Source organism: Rhinatrema bivittatum, chromosome 5 (genome assembly GCF_901001135.1).
Source record: "Rhinatrema bivittatum chromosome 5, aRhiBiv1.1, whole genome shotgun sequence".
Lineage (NCBI taxonomy): Eukaryota > Metazoa > Chordata > Amphibia > Gymnophiona > Rhinatrematidae > Rhinatrema > Rhinatrema bivittatum.
The window spans coordinates 94,749,447-94,768,199 of record NC_042619.1 but is presented as its reverse complement, the minus strand read 5'-3'; the positions used below and the strand labels follow the sequence as shown (position 1 = coordinate 94,768,199).

Genomic DNA, 18,753 nt, shown 5'->3' with positions numbered 1-18,753 from the left:
GACAAACAGACCTAGATTCATAAAACCACAATGATTTTTTTTGTAGGAGAAGTCTCACTATCATGAGGGGGGCTTTAGCCACAGTTTTATTTATTTATTTGTTTGTTTGTTTATTCATTTATTTAACAGCTTTTTTATACCGGTATTCGTGGGTACATCATACTGGTTTACATAGAACTAAGGGAAGTACAAAAAACAGGGGAGGGGGGAATGGAGTAAGGTGAAAATAACAAGAAGGTGTAATCAACAAGGAGAAAAAGGCATAGAATGCATGTGATTAGTTCCAAATAACAGGTGAAATAACTAAATAAAGAACATAGTGAATAACATAATAAAATAACAAGGTAAAATGACTGGGATGAAGAGCAGGGCGACCTATGCTGGATATGCCTGTTCAAAGAGCCAGGTCTTTAGCTTTTCCTTGAATTTGAAAGTGCAGGGCTCAAGGCAGAGTTCAGTGGGTAGAGAGTTCCAATGGGTGGGGCCTGCAACAGAGAGAGCTCACTCCCTCGTGAAGGTGAGTTGTGCATTCTTGACGGAGGGGGTGTGAAGGGTACCTTTGTGGGTAGTTCTGGTGGGGCAGTTGGAGTGGATAAAATGGAGCGGCTCTTCAAGCCAATTGGCATTGTGGTTGTAGATGGTTTTGTGGATGATGGTGAGAGTTTTGTGAAGGATACGTGAGGGTATGGGTAGCCAATGAAGTTCTTTGAGGACAGGGGTTATGTGGTCGGATTTGTAGGTGTTTGTGAGAATTCTAGCCACTGCATTCTGCAACATTTGAAGCGGTTTGATGGTGGCATACAGGAGGCCTAGAAGTACTATGTCACAGGGGATGGCGCCGGCTGTCCATTGCTCCTACCATGTGACAGGGGCCGACCAATGGCACCGGTAGCCCTTGTGACATAGTAAGGGCAAAGGCTATCGGTGCCATTTTGAATACCGGCAGCCGACGGCCCGAGTGCAGGAGAATGCTCCAGGACCCTTGCTGGACCACCAGGGACTTTTGGCAAGTCTTGGGGGGGGGGGGGGCTCAGGAGGGTGGGGATTTTATTCGTTAGTGATATGTTGTATTCGTGGGGGTTCGCCATACGTTTCGGAACCCTACGAATGCAATGAATACTAGGGACCTATTCGTTGCGGATTGCGCATTCGTTCAAAATGAATGCGCATCCCTAGTTTTCATTCTTTTCAATTCGGAGGTATACTAGGGTTTTTTGTGCGTGGTGTAACTCTCTACTAATGAGAGGACATTTTTCATTAGCAATGTCATTAGTGAGGTTATTCCAAGAAGTGAGTGCTGCATCTGGGGAGGTGCAGTCTAGATTGTTGAGAGAGTTGGAGAGGGAAGAGATCAGATCTTCGGTGGGGTAGGGTTTTCTAAAGATAATGGTGATACTATGCGAGGGGTTGTGTGTAGTTGGGGACTTTATAGAGAGGAGTGCATTTATTAGTGAGTGATCCGACCAGGGTACCGGTGTGCAGGTTGGAGAGTTAGGGAATGAATGCTAGAGTTAACAAAAATAAGGTCGAGTGTGTGACCAGCTTTATGAGTAGGGGATGTGATGAGTTGTCTAAAGCCGATGGCATAGAGTGAGTTGAAGAACGTTTCACATGAGGAAGAGAGGGGGTGGAGTCTACATGGAGGTTGAAATCTCCTAAGATGATGGCCGGGATGTCTATATTGATGTTGTCAGTGATGAATTCTATTAAGGGGGATGGGTTGAGTTCTAGGAGGCCGGGGTGGGGGGGGGGGGGGGCAGTAGATAAGGCAGATTTGAAGTTCTAGGGATTTGAATAAGCCAATTTCAAATCTGGGGGGGAGGGTTTGATATTTAGAGGTCTCAGTTTGAGGTGTTTTTTAATCGCTAGGAGGAGACCTCCACCTCTTTTTTTAGGCCTTCGGATGGAGAATATATCATAGGAGTGAATGGGGAGCTGATTTAAAAGGACAGTGTCAGAATCCTTAAGCCAGGATTCTGTGATGGCACAAATTTCAGGCTTGCAATCTAGGAGTAGATCATTAAGGATAGGGGTTTTTTTCATTAGGGATTGAGCATTGAAGAGAGCTATAGATAGTGTGGTAAGTCCGAGTAACTGTGTCAGGGGGAAATCAAGATAGGAAGGAGTGATTTGTGCTGCGCAGGGGGGTTGGTGAAGAAGGGGATGGTGTGTCTGCGAGATGGGTAATGAATATGGGGAATGGTGTGGGTTATCATGTTTGGGACCTGGGGTGGGGAGAAGGGTACAGAGATATCGTCAGAGAACAGCGGTAAACAGCAAGATACAGGTGCTTGGGGTGTTACACAATTTGCAGAGATTAGTTAATTTACTATAAGAAGGATAAACCATAGAACAGTGAGCCAAGGAGCACTATTTCGAAGGACCGTCATCAATGGTGCTGGCGCATGTATCAGTGGGCGCAGTGAGGCAGCTAGCATGGCAAGCAGCCTGTGGCAGTGTCCAGCCCGGAATGTTCAGTGAGTCAAGATTCAGGAGTATTGGTGGGTGATTGCCGTGAGACTGTGCAAGGCTGAGGGAAGATGTCAGGCCGGCCGCACGCATAGGACCACACGAAGGGGCGCAGAAAGGGGCAGGCCTCTTTGTCGCGCTCCTTCGGCCCTTCCTCTGAAAATCATTGCATCTGTATTACTGTGTTATTTACTCTTGTGAAAAAACACCATGGGGCAAAACAATGTGGCACTGGCTCTTTACACGCGATAATGGCCTTAACCTCATGGGGCCGCCATCACCTTAAAAGGCCAGGAAAAATAAAACAACTGTTAAAAATAGAAAAATGTATGCGGGGTCAGAACTAACCCCCTCCTCACCCCGGGGCTGCCAATGGAGGTGGCCTCAACAGCCCAAGTGTAAAATATAGAAATGAGGAGTTCATGTGATGATGCCCCTCCAATCCTGTCAAAATTCAATAAAGTATCTCCCCCACCCACTTTCAGTACTAATATTTGCAACCAGGTTTCCCACCTTCTGCCTACCCCTCCAACGATAAAAAAGGTTCATTAGAGAATAGGGTCCTCAAGTAACCTCCCCCTCCCCCCAATCACCCAAGTCATAGAAAACCTTGTTGATTTCTAGTGGAGAATCCCCACCCCCTAAATACCCCTCCTGTACCCCCCTAAGCTCCAAATTTCAAATAGGCTTCAGCATTGGGGCCTAGGGTGCTGACTGCCTCAGTCACATGTCTGGGGCAAGGTCCCAGCACTAGACTACAGCCAAGATGACTGGATCAAGGTCAGGTTGGTGCCATTTTGAAAAATGGTGCTGACCAGGCCCGGGGCTAAAGGGTACCTCAAGCTTCAATGCTGGAGCCTATTTGGAATTTGGTGGTTAGGCGGTGCGGCAGGGGGTTTCATGGAATGGGGGGTCTCCACTAGATACCAATGAGGTTTTCAGTGACTTGGGGTATTGGGGGGTACAGGAGGTTATGGGGGACCCTGTACCCCAACAAATCTTTTTTCGTCATGGGGGGGGGGGGTTTGGGGGGGGGGTTGGATAGGAGCAGGGAAAATTGGCAGAACATATTAGTATTGAAAGGGCAGTAAGGGAGACAAAATGAATTTTGAAATGGTTGGCAAGTTGGTGGGGGCTGTTGACCCGTGAACACCTCATTTCCAGTTTTTACGTTTGGGATGTTGCAGCCGCCTCAAGTGGTGGTCCTGGGGGAGGAGGGGTCAGCTTTGATCCTGTTCATCTTTTTCTATTTTTAACGATTTCTTTTTTGGCATTGCCCTTTAAATCTAACTCAGGAGGTGTAAGTAAATTAATGTGACTGATAACTTTCTAAGTTGGCCACATTAATTTATTTATATCATATTGCCTATTCATGAGCTGCTTTGCATGGATCTGTATAGTATTCTTGCAAGCTAATTCCATGCAAAGCAGCTCATTAAAATAGATGAGGGAATCTGGGCAGGGCTATGCTAAATATTGTGTATATCACACAATAGCACTACAATAGAGCTATATCGCGTGATAAACAGCATATATCGCATGTTAGAGCCCTACCGCGACTTGATGCATCTCCCAGTTAGATTGGAAACTCTCTCTTGGATAGGGAAATACCTACAGTATCTGAATATAATTTGGTTTGAAGTGCTGAAAAGCAGAACATAAGTTAAATAAATAAAAGCACCTGTATTCTCTTAGAATGAGATCTGAATTCAGAAAAGGAGACAGAGAGCTTTCACCCTCTTGAATGACTGTGTCTAGCGCAGCAGGGACCATGTCTGGAAACCTTGTATTTTTGTGTTTCCTAAGATAGGAGTTTTTTCACCCTCCTTATCGCGTCTTTTGGTTTCCCTTTTAAGATTCTTATTTTTTTCTAACATGCCTGTGTACTCACCCAGGGGCTCGGTGTATATACTCTAAGGAACGGTGTCTCTCAGTCTGTGGGCACAGGTGGATTGTAAGGAGGAGGAATGGATCTTCATCCACTTATTTAGGGAAGGAGAGAGAAGGATGATTATGTGGACCCATTCCTAGATCCAGTCTCAAGGAGAAGATAGGTAAAACAGGTACCTTTCAGGTACTAAGAGTAGTGAGGAGAAGAAAGAACTACTGGAGAGGTTTGTGAAATATGGACTTTCTTTACAAGACTGACTAACAAAGATTATCCTATATACTAATTAGGAGGGAGCTTACACATTGATTTGAAAGGAAGAGAAATAATAAATGTATTAATTGGAATTGGATTGGAACATCAAAATAAACTGATTGAAAGAGAAAAGGTGGTAAATTTATTCAAGAACTAAATATGTAGCAACCTATTTTGAGACATTGTGAGCAGAGAATTGGGATCAAAAATATTTGTAAAAATTAGAAATTCACTGGGGATGAATTATATGTTTTGATTATCAATATTGTCAATTCCCCAGAAGATATTGGTGCTGTTTTGAGGTTTTGGCAACCTATTTTGAGACATTCATCGCTGTAAAGAACTTTTCCATCAACTGCACAATTTATCATTAAAGGTTATGTTGAAAACCGCCTACAGCTTCTAGCATATTTATTACTCTAGTTGTAACTGAACGCTCATTGGCGCTGTTTATGTGAACTCTATAGTGGGATTTGAGAAAAAGCAATGCATAGGGCCTAGAAGAACTTTCTTTTTCCCTCTCAAGGAATCCTGGATTGTGTGATAATCTGTAAACATGGGAAGACTTAAACATAAAAGATTGTGGTTGGGATGTAGTTCCTGGGGCCTCTATCTAGGACTATCAGCCAGGGGTTTCATAAAGATCACCAGGACCTGATCAGCACACCTTGATATATGAGTCCAATTAGACCTGGTGCCACCGAGTGTGCAAACCGTGCAATTGCACAGGGTGGCAAACCCTGCTGGCTGCGGAAGAAGGCCCATGGTGCCACCAGTGGACCTGGTCCCACCAGCAGCAGAAGAAGAGGAGGCTACAGCAAAGGAAGCCATTCTGAAGCTCCTCCTCTGGTGCTGGCCCCGCGATATTGAACACTCGTGGTGCTACAACTTCCTGGATTTTCACAAGATGAGAATACAGGAAATGCTAGCACCATGAGTGTTGGATTACCACGGTGCCTGCACAGGAAGAGGAGCTACAGAAAGACTGCTCTCCACAAAGTAAACGGTACGGGCAGGCAGCAGCAGCAGCGGAGGAGGAATGAATGTATGTGAGTGAGTGTGAATGGGAGGCTGCCTGCAATGAGTGGGTGTGTGAATGGGGGACTGCCTGGGATGGGTGGGTATATGAATGAGACTGCCTGTGCCTGTGTTGATATGTATATGTGTGTGTGTAAATGGAAGGCTGCTGTGATAGATGTGTGTGTGTGTGTGTAAATGGGAGGCTGTCTGTGATAGATGTGTGTGTGTGAATGGGAGACTGCCTGGGATGGGTGTGTGTGTGTGAGAGAGAGAAAATGAGAGGTGCAGGCAGACTCCAACCTGCCAGCAGCTGAAATGAAGATGAGGGCCTGGGGCTGCTGGCAAATCCCAACCAAGAGAAGAGCTGGTGACACCTGAGGGTCTGTCTGAGAGGGAGTGTATGTGTGTATGAGTTTGGGTGTGTGTGTGTGTTTAAGAGAGGAGAAAGTTTGTGCATCCCACTCCCACTACTCCACAACAACCCCAGGATGACTGGAAATCAAAAGTTCCCAGGTATGGCGTACATGAATTTTTAAAATCCTTTTTAGTTTTATTGTTCAGTGTTATTTGCTGTGTCTGTTGTTTTGAAATATTTTATTGGTGTTTGGGACATTTAAAAAAACTTGTATATGAGTTTTTAATTATGAGATCTTTTAGTCATAGGCTTTTTTTGGAATAATACAGGGTGGCCCATGGAAAAGTAGCCTGCCTGCATGGCACTGGTATTGGAGGCGGGCTACTTTTCCATGGGCCACCCTGTATTATTAGTATGTTTTTAGTATTATTATGTATTTATTTCTTGATTTTATTGTTTGATATTTGAGGAATGGTGATGGTTCTGTTTTTTCATTGTTACACTGCATAGTGTCTGGCTTATTGCAGTTTCCAGTTCAGTCTGTGCGTTTGTATTTCTACTTTATGATTGCTCTATTCTGTATTTGGTGAGGGTCTGTTTATGTTCTGCATGTGTGACTGAGGTGAGGCATTCTTCTAATAGGAAGTGTATTAGTGTTTTAGGGCTTTCGGAGGGTCAAGTATACACCCAACACATATCACAATAGGCCTAATACTATGTGGGTTCCAAGTGTCTTTTTTGCTGGGATTTCTGGCTGGCATCACAGCAGTGCAAGTAAATATAATGTAAGTGATATTTTTACCTCAGAATACTGTACTTTGATATTTTTTCATGTAAAATATAAATGCATAACTCTTAACTGTGTGTGTGTGTGGAATGGGGAGGGTGGTCGTGTTGTGTAAGGTTATAAGGTTCACCTGGAGCATAGCCATGCTGCTGAATATCCCTTGTAAGTTAGCTGGATAAGTCAGGCTAACTTACTTAACCAGCATTGTTTGAATATTTTACCCTTTTAAAAAGATAAGACAACAAAGGTAAACAAAATGTATATTTTGAGGTTTTGCTAGTGTTTACTGTTTAGTTTCTCTGTAGGGATTTGTACTAGCAGTCCAGCTTGTATTAGTAGGTGTTGTATTAGTGTGCTAGGGCCTCATGTAATATTTGCATTGCTGCCTTTTTTATAGATAAGTTGTTGTTTGAGTCCTGAGAGTTAGTGCTGACATTGTATGCTATGGCAAGGTTTTAGGTGTCTTTTTGCAGGGGTTTGTGTTATTTCACAAAAGTGTTTAGCAGTGGAGAGATTTTGTTTTGCTGAGGTGATACATGACTTTGCATGTTGAATTGTAATGTGAACTGTTCCAGTTCTGCACTCCATTCATTCTTATAATTATTATGATTATTGCTATTTTATTTTAGTTATGATGTTCTCTGCCTTTCTGGAAAGAGGATTCATGAAAGAATAATTTGATTTTCCTGGCGTGTAGCCAGATGGACTCAGGACAAATGGGATAGTATCCGCGTGCTAGCAGTTGGAGACGGATCTGACGTCAGCACAGGGGCGTGTATCTATCCCACAGGAAGCGCAGCTGTTCAGTAATTTCCGTCTCCAAAGCAGTTTGGAGTGCCTGCACGCTGGTTCAGCGTGCTTTCCAAGACTACTTTCATTTTTGTTTTCTTCTCTTCTAGATTCTACTTTACCTTTCTTCAACACCTTTTTGAGCCCCGCGCTCCTCAGGGGCCGTTCTGGCCGTGCCCCCCAGTTGAGCTTCCCGGGGTGACTCCCGTGGTCCCCCGGAGGTGTAAGTCCTCGGTTCAGCCGAGGCCCTCGCTCCCGGCGTGGACGAGGTAGCGGGTGCAGTGCCTCAACCGCGGCGGTGAAAGGTATCGGCCCTTTCCCCTCGCAGCCGGAGACCGCCTGTGATCCTGCCCGGCAGCGCTGCAGATTTGGTACGGCGTACGTCTCTTCACCCAGGTCTCCGCTATCTAGAGGACCGGCGGCGTGGCAAGCCGTGGAGGACGCCATTTGTGGCCTTACTCAGGTATTCCGCGCCTGTAATGGGCGCGGCTTTTATTATTTTTTTTTTTTTCTCCTCTCCTCCTTGTTCTTGCTTCTTGGCTACCACTGTGAGTATGTGCCGCATATTGCTGCTGTATGCCTATTGACTGCCCTTAGGTGTATATTGCTACCTGCTTCGTATTGTGCGGCTGTTTTTTCAGCGCCTATTGCTGTCGCATACTCTTGCTATTGGGCGCCTGTTCCTACTCAGCGCCTATTGCTGCCGCTTCCTATTGCTATTGTGCGCTTGTTTTGCTCAGCGCCTATTGCTGCCGCTTCCTATTGCTATTGTGCGCTTGTTTTGCTCAGCGCCTATTGCTGCCGCTTCCTATTGCTATTGTGCGCTTGTTTTGCTCAGCGCCTATTGCTGCCGCTTCCTATTGCTATTGTGCGCTTGTTTTGCTCAGCGCCTATTGCTGCCGCTTGCCTTTGCTATTGTGCGCTTGCTCTATTCAGCGCCTATTGCTGCCGCATCCTATTGCTATTGTGCGCCTGTTCTAGCCTGCGCCTATTGCTGCCGCATAGGAAGCGCACGCTTGCTATATTCTGCTCATGGATCAGCTCGCAGCCGCGGCCGCAGCTGCGCCGCCACTTGCCCTAGACGTTTCAGCTCTGGGCCTCTGCTCCGCGTGCCACCTTCGTGCCACGCGCGGTACTGACCCCGACTCCCTGTGTACCCAATGTGCGGCGGCCGGGGGACCCTCCGGCCAGGACCAATCTCAGCCGCAGTTTTTTGATAGTTCACCTGCGGCTACCCCGGATTTGGGAGGCGGTCTCGACCGCTCGGGAATCCCGGGGGATCTGGTACCCCGGCGTTTTGAGGCGGCTTCCATTTCCTGGGTGGATCTTTTTCAGGGAATTCATGCCTTTGTCCAGATGCAGACGGCTTCGCGTCCTGCCCCTACGGTCCTTGCTGCGCCTGTTCTTCCGGCGGTTGCTGCGGTTCCTGCGGGGGCGGCGTCTCCGGCGCATACTGCGGCTGCCGCCATGATGGCAGCCCTCTAGGGATCCGGTTCCGGGACCCTCGCAGCCTTCTCGGGAGCGGGACCCTCCCGCTATTGGACAGTCCCGATCACTCGGACCTGGAGGTTTCACCGGACGAGTCCGAACTCCCGGACGAAGGGGACCTCCCCCGGGGATTGCGCCATACCGGACTATGCGGCGCTTTTTCCCTAAGGAGGACCTCTCGGACCTCGTGTCTCAGTGTCTGGCGGAGTTGGAGATCACTGGACCCAGTGCTTCGATTCCTTCTGCGCAGAACCCCCTGCTGGAAGGTCTTCGTCCTACAGCCCGCCATTTTCCTTTCTTGCAGGCAGCTCAGCAACTCATTGATTTGGAATGGGCAGCACCGGCGGCCTCCTTTCAAGGGGGCCGGGCCCTGAAAGGCATGTACCCATTGGCACCGGCTCTCCAGGACCTCCTGGCATGCCCTCAGGTGGACGCCTTAATTAGCGCTGTGGTCAAGCGCACTACCATTCCTGTGGAAGGGGGTTTGGCCCTCAGGGAGCCCCAGGACAGGCGGATGGACGCCATTCTGAAGCAAAATTTTGAGGTGGCAGCTCTTTCTTTGAGGATTGCGGCCTGTTGCACGGTGGTCACTCGTGCCTGCTTGTCTCAGGTCCGGAACAACGCTCCGGCGGCTGACATGGAGCCCGCTCTTTCCTTCCTCACCGATGCCGCATCGGATTTGGTTCGAACCACGGCTAAGGGGATCTCGTCTTCCGTGGCCGCCAGGAGACACCTATGGATCCAGCCATGGTCCGCTGATGCCCCTTCCAAGTCTCGCCTCACCAAATTGCCTTTTCAGGGCTCGTTTCTGTTTGGCAGTGACCTTGATAAGCTTGTCGCTTCCTGGGGTGCCTCTCCTGTGCCTCGCCTACCAGAAGACCGGTCCAGGAGGGGACAGCGCTCCGGTCCCCGGCCCTCCAGGGGCAGGGGTTCACAGCGATTTGTTCCATATAGAGGGCGCTACCAGACGCCGCGTCCTCCGGCCAGGAATCAGTCCTTTCGGTCCAGGCTGCGCAGACGGGGGAACGGGCCGGGCGGGGGTCCCGGTCGCATCCCACAATGAGAATTTGCCGATTCATCTGGGGGACGAAGCCATAGGGGGCAGGTTGACCCTCTTCTACCCCAGATGGGTCGAGATCACGTCGGACCAGTGGGTCCTCGCAGTTATCCGAGAGGGGTATTATCTGGACTTTCATCATCTTCCTCCGGACAAGTTTGTGGAGTCTTCATGTTCCCCGCTCAAGAAGGCAGCATTGGCGGCCACCCTGACGAGGCTCCTGACCTTGAACGCCATCCTCCCAGTGCCTGCCTGGGAAGTGAATTCTGGACACTATTCCATTTATTTCATAGTACCCAAGAAAGGGGGCACTTTTCGGCCTGTGCTGGACCTCAAATCCCTCAATCGGTACTTACGGGTGCCGAGGTTTCGCATGGAAACTCTGCGCTCCGTCAAAGCCGCAGTCCAGCCCGGAGAGTTCCTCACGGCATTGGACCTGTCCGAAGCCTATCTTCATATTCCGATACATCCGGATCATCAGCGCTTCCTCCGCTTCAAGGTTCTGGACCGCCACTTCCAGTTTCGAGCTCTCCCCTTCGGGTTGGCCACCTCCCCGAGGACATTCACCAAGGTGATCGTGGTTGTGGCGGCGGCACTCAGGCGGGACGGGATCTTGGTCCATCCCTACCTAGACGACTGGTTGATCAGGGCGAAGTCCCGAGCGGAGAGCCTGCGGACAACCGACAGGGTGATCGCCCTTCTGGAAAGCTTGGGCTGGGTCATCAACCTCAGCAAGAGCTGCCTACAGCCTTCCCAGTCCATAGAATATCTGGGGGTAAGGTTCGACACTCGGGCGGACACGGTCAGTCTTACGTCCAAGAGACAGTTGAAACTTCGGCAGCGTATCCAGTATCTGTTGGGAACCAGTCGGCCGTTAGCTTGGGATTATCTGCAAGTTCTGGGTCTCATGGCCTCCACTCTGGACGTGGTGCCTTGGGCACGAGCCCATATGAGACCACTACAGCATTCCCTGCTCTCTCGCTGGAGCCCCCATCACCGAGCCTATTCCACGCGCCTCCCTCTGCCGGTCCATGTTCGGACCCAGCTGCGGTGGTGGTTGCGGTCCGACCACCTGAGCAGGGGGTCGCGGATGTCCTCGCCCACGTGGATCTTGCTCACCACGGATGCCAGCCTCAGCGGCTGGGGAGCACATTGCGAAGAACTCACTGCGCAAGGGCGTTGGAACAGGGAGGAGTCCACATGGAACATCAATCGCCTGGAAGCCCGGGCAGTCAGACTGGCCTGCCTTCGTTTCGCTCCGCGGCTGCGGCACAGAGCTGTCAGGGTGATGTCCGACAACGCCACCACGGTGGCCTACATCAACCGTCAGGGCGGAACCAGAAGCCGACAGGTATCTCTGGAAATCGCCCCACTCATGGTTTGGGCAGAGGCGAATCTGCGGGACATCTCCGCCGTCCACATTGCCGGGAAGGACAATACCACAGCAGACTTCCTCAGCAGGGGACGCCTGAATCCAGGCGAGTGGCAGCTGTCCCCCACAGCTTTCCAGATGATTGTCGATCACTGGGGGATCCCGGCCATGGATTTACTGGCAGACAAGTCCAATGCTCAGGTACCCAGATACTTCAGCCGCAGGCGCGACCCGTGCTCGCACGGCATCGATGCTCTGGTCCAGCCGTGGCCTCCGGGGACTCTTCTATATGCCTTTCCCCCGTGGCCTCTACTGGGTGCCCTCATCCACAGGATTCGGTCACACCAGGGCCTAGTTCTTCTGGTGGCCCCGGACTGGCCGAGAAGACCCTGGTACGCGGACCTCAGACGCCTGCTGGCAGGGGAGCCTCTCCCCCTGCCTCCTCTCCGGGACCTTCTACGTCAAGGTCCCATTCTGCACGAGGATCCGGCTCAGTTCTCTCTTACGGTCTGGCCATTGAGAGGGCTCGACTGAAGAAAAAGGGTTACTCGGGGCCTGTGATTACTACACTCCTCCGGGCTCGCAAGTTTTCCACTTCCCTCACCTACGTACGGATCTGGAGAATCTTTGAAGCATGGTGCGACTCTCATGGCACCAGTCCACATGCCGCCACTATTCCTATTGTGTTGGATTTCTTGCAGGATGGGCTTCAGAAGGGTCTCTCCCTCAGCTCCATCAAGGTTCAGGTAGCGGCACTATCGTGCTATGGACCCAGGAGAGGTGGCAAGACTATCGCCAAGCACCCTGATGTTTCTCGTTTCCTGCAAGGCGTCAAGCATATTCGTCCGCCACTAAAGTGGCCTATCCCCTTCTGGAACCTTAATCTGGTTCTGGATTTCCTTGCGGGATCCACCTTCCGACCCCTTCGGGGCTTGTCTCTACGGTCTCTAACCCTGAAGTTGGTATTCCTGCTGGCCGTATGCTCCGCACGCCGCGTCTCTGAACTACAGGCGCTGTCCTGCCGTGACCCCTTTCTACGTATCACTTCGGAGTCTATCCATCTTCGGACGGTTCCCTCCTTTCTCCCTAAAGTGGTTTCACAGTTTCATCTTAACCAAACCATATCCTTGCCTACCACGGTAGGTTTGAAGAAATCTGAAGAAGGCCGTTTATTACGCCATCTCAACCTCGGCAGATTGCTGCCCAGGTATCTGACAATGACTCAAGACCTGCGGAAGACAGACCATCTGTTCGTCCTACACAGCGGGAAGAAGCAAGGTGAAGCGGCCTCTCGGCCCACCATTGCCCGCTGGATTAAAGACGTGGTCAGAGCCGCCTACGTGGCAGCTGGGAAGGCTCCGCCTCTACAGGTTAAGGCTCATTCTACCAGAGCCCAAGCGGCGTCTTGGGCTGAATCCCGGATGCTGTCACCGGCGGACATCTGTAAAGCGGCGACATGGTCCTCCCTCCATACCTTTTCTCGGTTCTACCGTCTGGATGTCCAGGCCAGGGAGGACTCGGCCTTTGCGAGGGCGGTACTGCATGGTCCTCAGGCAGCCTCCCGCCCAGGCGGGGTGTAAAGCTTTGGTACATCCCATTTGTCCTGAGTCCATCTGGCTACACGCCAGGAAATGTTCAGATTACTTACCTGGTAATCTTGTTTTCCTTAGTGTAGACAGATGGACTCAGCATCCCGCCCAGCTGCCTGTGTCCATGGGTTTCACTGATTCCGGGTACGCCTTTGACTTTTGTGTTCCTAAGAGCGTACACTCTGCCTATATCCACGCCTTCCGGTTGAGAAGGCTGGCGGTCTCCGGCCACTGTCAATCGGTCAGGGGAGGCCTGTTTTCACTTTTTTCTTTACTTTTCATTGAGCGTCAGTACACACATCCATAACAGCTTTTGCAAGGAAGATTACTGAACAGCTGCGCTTCCTGTGGGGATATATACACGCCCCTGTGCTGACGTCAGATCCGTCTCCAACTGCTAGCACGCGGATACTATCCCATTTGTCCTGAGTCCATCTGTCTACACTAAGGAAAACAAGATTACCAGGTAAGTAATCTGAACAATTTGTTTTATTACATGATTGATTGGATCTGATAATTGTTATGTTTTCTTTGTGTGGTTTTTACATTATATTCTTCTTGTGTATTTATAAATTTCAATTAATATAACATAAATTAATACAGATTAATAAGGAATTTTTAATGTAAGTGATTGAAATAATTGAGTTAAAATATTTAACTCGCATAATGGCTTTTGAAGACTACTTAGAAATCCATTGTTGGGTGCACTCATAGGAGGTAATTTTAAAAGGAGTTACATGTGTAAATGTAACAAACTATCGTAGCAAATTTAAAAAGTCAGTTATGTGCATATAGTACACTTAGGGGGTCATTTACTAAAGGTTTTCTCCCATTCTGTGTCTATGGGAAAAATGCTTAGTAAATGAACCCCTTAGATGTGAATATCCTATGGACAATTCAATGGTATATATTGTAGCAATTTTCAAAAGTCCACTTACGCAAGTAAAGTGCATGTACATGTGTAAAAACCTAATTTTAAGCATGTAAATGCTTTTTAAAATCAGGCCCTAAGGCATTATTTATTGATGAGTACAACTAGTAGGGTCCTATATGTCTACTGCCCACCCAAAAAAATAAATTCTGGCTACACAACTGCTCTCCTCTTCTCTAAAGTATAGATCTTTAAGTCTAATGTCATATGGCTTCTGATGCAGACCTTCACTCACTATTTTAGTTGCCTTTTCTTGACTGCCTCTAGCCTCTCTCTATCCTTTCTGCGATGTGGTCTCCAGAACTGAGCACAATATTCCAGGTGAGACCTCACCAATTGTAATGGGTATTGGGTGTGTGAGCCCTTAGAACTGCGACTTAGGTGACGCAGCCTCGAGGGTGAACCCCCGAGGCAAATGCCGACAGCTAGCAAATGCATCTTGTAGTGGGACAGTCTAGAGCTTCACCTTTACCAGCCACCTCAACCATGGATTCTGGCGGCCAGCAGGACTTCGACGGGCCCCTAGGGTAGAGGTGATAACTTGAGTTTAGAGACACATAGGATCAAGGCAAATAGTAGGTTAATAGTGTCAGAGACAGGCCAAGGTCGATGTAGGTAACTAGCAAGAATAATCAGGTCAAGAGAAAGGGTCAGATTCAGGCGGCAGGCAATCGTGGTTAGGTCCAAGCAAGAGATCAAGTCCAGGTGGTAGGCAATCATGTTAAGGTCCAAACACTGCTAAACAGGAGACCCACTGCAATGCAGAGGCTTCAGAAGGGCCCTTTTTTAGGGCTGTAAGTAGTGACATCATCAAGGGGTACCATGGCCTTTTCTTGCCGCAGGCCTTTTAAAGGCACCGACAATGGGCGTGTGTGTGCCTTGGGGGATGTGCTGGAGGTGGAGGTTCTTGTTGTGTCTTACCGCGTAGATGGTGGTAGGCGGTGTTAGCCACTGAGAGGGGCCCAATGTGTCCAACAGTGTTGGGGTGGGTGCAGCATATTGCAGGGACATATATTTATAAATAATTTGAAAAAGGGAGCAACAAGTGAAGTGATCACATTTGCAGGCAATACAAAATCATTCTGAGTTGTTAAATCACAAGCAGATTGTTAAAAATTGCAGAAGGATCTTGCGAGACTGGAAGACTGGGCATTTAAATGGCAGATGAAATTTAATGTGGACAAGTGCAAATTGACGCATATGGGTAAAAGTAACCCTCATTGTAGTTACACAATGTTAGAAGTTCAGTATTAGGAGAAGAAAAGGACCTGGGTGTCAGAGTGGACAATACTTTGAAATGTTTGGTTCATTGTGCTGCAGTGGTCAGAAAAGCAAACAGAATGTTAGGAATTATTAGGAAAGGAATGGAGAATAAAACGGCAAATGTCATAATGCCTCTATATCTCTCCATTGTAAGGTCATACTTAGAGTACTGTATGTAGTCTGGTCGCCACATTGGAAAAGGTACAGAAATGGACTACCAAAATGAATAAAGGGGATGGAATGGTACCTATGCAAGGAAATGCTAAAGAAGTTGGGTCTATTCAGCTTGGAGAAGAGATGTCTGGAGGTGGGGGGAAACAGATATGATAGAGGTCTATAAAATCATGAGTGGAATAGAATGGGTAAATGCAAATCAGTTATTTCCTCTTTCCAAAAATACAAAGACTAGTGGGTAGTTCATGAAGTTAGTTTGTAGCACATTCAAAACAAATCGGAGAACATTCTTTTACACTCAACACACAATTAAACTCTGGAATTCATTACCGGAGAATGTGGATAAGGCAGTTAGCATAGCTGGGTTTAAAAAAAGTTTGGACAAATTCCTGGAGGAGAAGTCAATAAACTGTTATTAACCAAGAAGTCTTAAGAAATAGCAACTACTTATTACCTCACTGACAGCAGGCCATCGTGCTGCGACTGGGACAGAAAGACCTTCACCTAAGCCAGCCCCTTTCCCCGCAGGTTGAGTCCTTGGGTTCTGAGGCCGGCAGTACTTAGAAAAGTATCTGCAGCTGGAGAATGGACCACGGCTCAGGGCAGGCAGCAGTCAGGCAGAGACAATATCCAGGCACAGGGTCGAGTTAGGTGTAGATCAGGCAGGGTCAGTATCAAGGCAAAGAGTTGAGGAAGGCAGAGATCAGACATTATCAGAATCCAGGCACAGGGTCGAGGCAGTGGAGATCATGTAGCATCAGAATCCAGACAAGGTAGGCAATAAGAGATTAGTCAGCAAGGCAGAAGGCAAGGAATGAGAGGCAGACAGGACCTGGAAAGTAGGGCAGGAATAAGGAGGCAAGGCAGAGTCAAGGAGACAAGGTAGGATTGGAGCAAGGCAGGAGTGGGACAGGAACTGGAGTGAGGCAGAATACAAGTAGCAACAATACCAGCTAGGAGCGGGAAGACTTGCTGAGGTATTGGGTTGGGGCAGTTAAATCTCCGGGCTGGCTGACATCATCCAGGGGCGCTGCGGAGCTGTTCCTGCCAAGGGCTCTTTAAAGGATGGAGCGGTGCATGCATGCCTAAGGAGGGGTGGAGCAGTAGCTAGCTGAGTCCATGATAGAGGAGTTGGCATCCCAGGGCCTGGGACCTAGGCATAGGCGAGGTCCATCGGCCACAGGATAGGCACCACGGTTGAAGCAGCATTACACCCAGTGTAACAAGTTCTTATGTTTTTAATTGAAATCGGACTCATCTGTTGTCTGCAGTTTTGGGTGGAGGTATGGGTGAATTGGTGGATGTATCAGCGAACTGGTGATTCCAATATATACACAACTATATATTTTCAGAACTGTGTACGTGCATATTTTATAAAACAGCTGTGGCTGTGCATTTTTACAATTATTGTGCATGTAAAATATATCGTTATTTAAAAAACTGGTTAGAGAAAGTATGTGTGTTTCTGCATTTCAAATATAGGTGCATACTGAAATATACATGTGTACTCTTGGGGCAGAAATACCCAGTATTTTATAAACTGTGTGGCAGGAGCCAGCTTATAAAATACTGTAGTAGCATACAGCTCTGCATACCAACCTACATGTGCAAAAGGTGTACCTTTTGAAAGTTTTGAAAGTTCAGCTGATTATAAACAGTGTTTTCTGGTTTACTTGAAGCTGTTTTTAGTATCTTGTTGGGTATGTAGGTGTAGGGTATATTTGCACCTTCTAAATAAATCAGTGTTGTTTTGGGGGATTCATGCATCCCTTAATGATATTAAGTGTTGCAAAATCACAACCATGGGATAAAGGTTAAATTATTGTAATTTCAAAAAACTGAAAAAAAAAGTCTAACTTCAAACTCATGAAAATGTTAAATTTTTCAAATTAACAATGAAATAAACTGAACCCATGGTTGCAACCACATATTACATGGAGAACCGCACTGTCACAGTTTCAGGAGAAGAGGAATAAGGTAGATTCTATGATAAGAAAAACTTGTTTAGCAGTCTCTATTTTTGGGACCTATGGAAAACTTTGTGGCTAGAATTTTAACAGTCATTAACATTTTGATTTCATAAAGTTTCAGAAATGGGAGGTGCACATTTTATCATGGACCCATGATAAGTCAGGGAAAAGGGTTATCCCTTGAGGATTCGGTTCTGAGTGAGGCAATGAAATGGAGATGTCACCTTGCACAGCTGCGCTCTGTTACTGACCGGCTGTCACTAGGGCCCAATGGTACAACACCAGTAGAACTCAGCTGGCCTCACCCCAGTCCTGCCACATGCTTCTGGTGATGGGTGCTTTAAGCACAAAACTGGCAGATGAAGCTGACAAATTTAGAGATAAGAAAGATACTGCTGATTTCTTAACAGGAAGGAGGGGGGTTCTCTGTTTAATGTTCTTTTTTGTCTTTTTTTTTTCCTCTAGGATCTAGCTCTGCATTAAAAGTGAAAGCCCCTGAACTAAACGTGAAAGGAAAGCAGCACATCATTCAAGTACATCAGCCATTACATCTCACATGCAGGTATTCTATTATACGTGGGTGAGCAGACTCATCGCTACTGGGGCCAGAAACACTTACTTCTTCACCATTTCTTGCAGCGAAACAGATTTTTGTTTTGGATACAATTCAAAGTTATTGTCTAACAGATCTTTGTGGAGGGTTAAGATTAAATGGATCCAGAAATAGCTTGTTGTGGAAAGCTGGGGGAACAAAGGTAGTATAGCTGTAATCGGGCCTGATTGTTTTAATTTCTTATCTACATTTGCAGGGGGGAAGTCCGCCATTCATGGTCTTTGCCTGAAACTGTGAACAAGGAGGTGAACATAAAGAAATATGCCTGCGGAAGGAATGGAAAGCAGTACTGCAGCAGCGTGACCTTGCGCAGAGCTCGAGCGAGTGACACTGGATATTATAGCTGCAAATATTTATCTACAACTGCTACAAAAAAGAACATGACCGAATCTACAATCTACATATTTATTAATGGTAAGATTTACTGCTTTTAAATTAGTAGATTATGAGTGAGAGGGAAGGGATCTTCCAGGTACTTCCACTGATGGAGACAGGACCGGTTCTTCCATTAGTCAAACTAGGCAGTCACCTAAGATACCAAAATATAGGCAAGGGAGGTGGCAGCAAAATGCTCTGAAATTTCCAGGTGCTGCCTACCCATTTTTAAGGCACAGCACTACAAGAGAGATGAGTATGGATGTTGGGTAGATATGGGGAATGAAAATAGAGAGGAAGCTGGGTGGGTGGGAGAGTTGTGGAAGTAGGGTGCTGTTTGGGTGGAGAGAGAGAGGAT

General features: G+C 47.7%; 1 protein-coding gene across 2 annotated transcripts in view; it reads left to right on the top strand.

Moving 5' to 3' along the window:
* Positions 1 to 18,753, top strand: part of FLT1 (fms related tyrosine kinase 1) — a 379,855-nt gene that overhangs the window by 36,637 nt on the left and 324,465 nt on the right. For both annotated transcript variants that reach the window (XM_029602609.1, XM_029602608.1), the window contains exons 2-3: positions 17,873 to 17,969; positions 18,217 to 18,434. In XM_029602609.1, the coding sequence (XP_029458469.1) occupies positions 17,873 to 17,969; positions 18,217 to 18,434 (315 nt within the window). The remainder of the gene's footprint in view (positions 1 to 17,872; positions 17,970 to 18,216; positions 18,435 to 18,753) is intronic.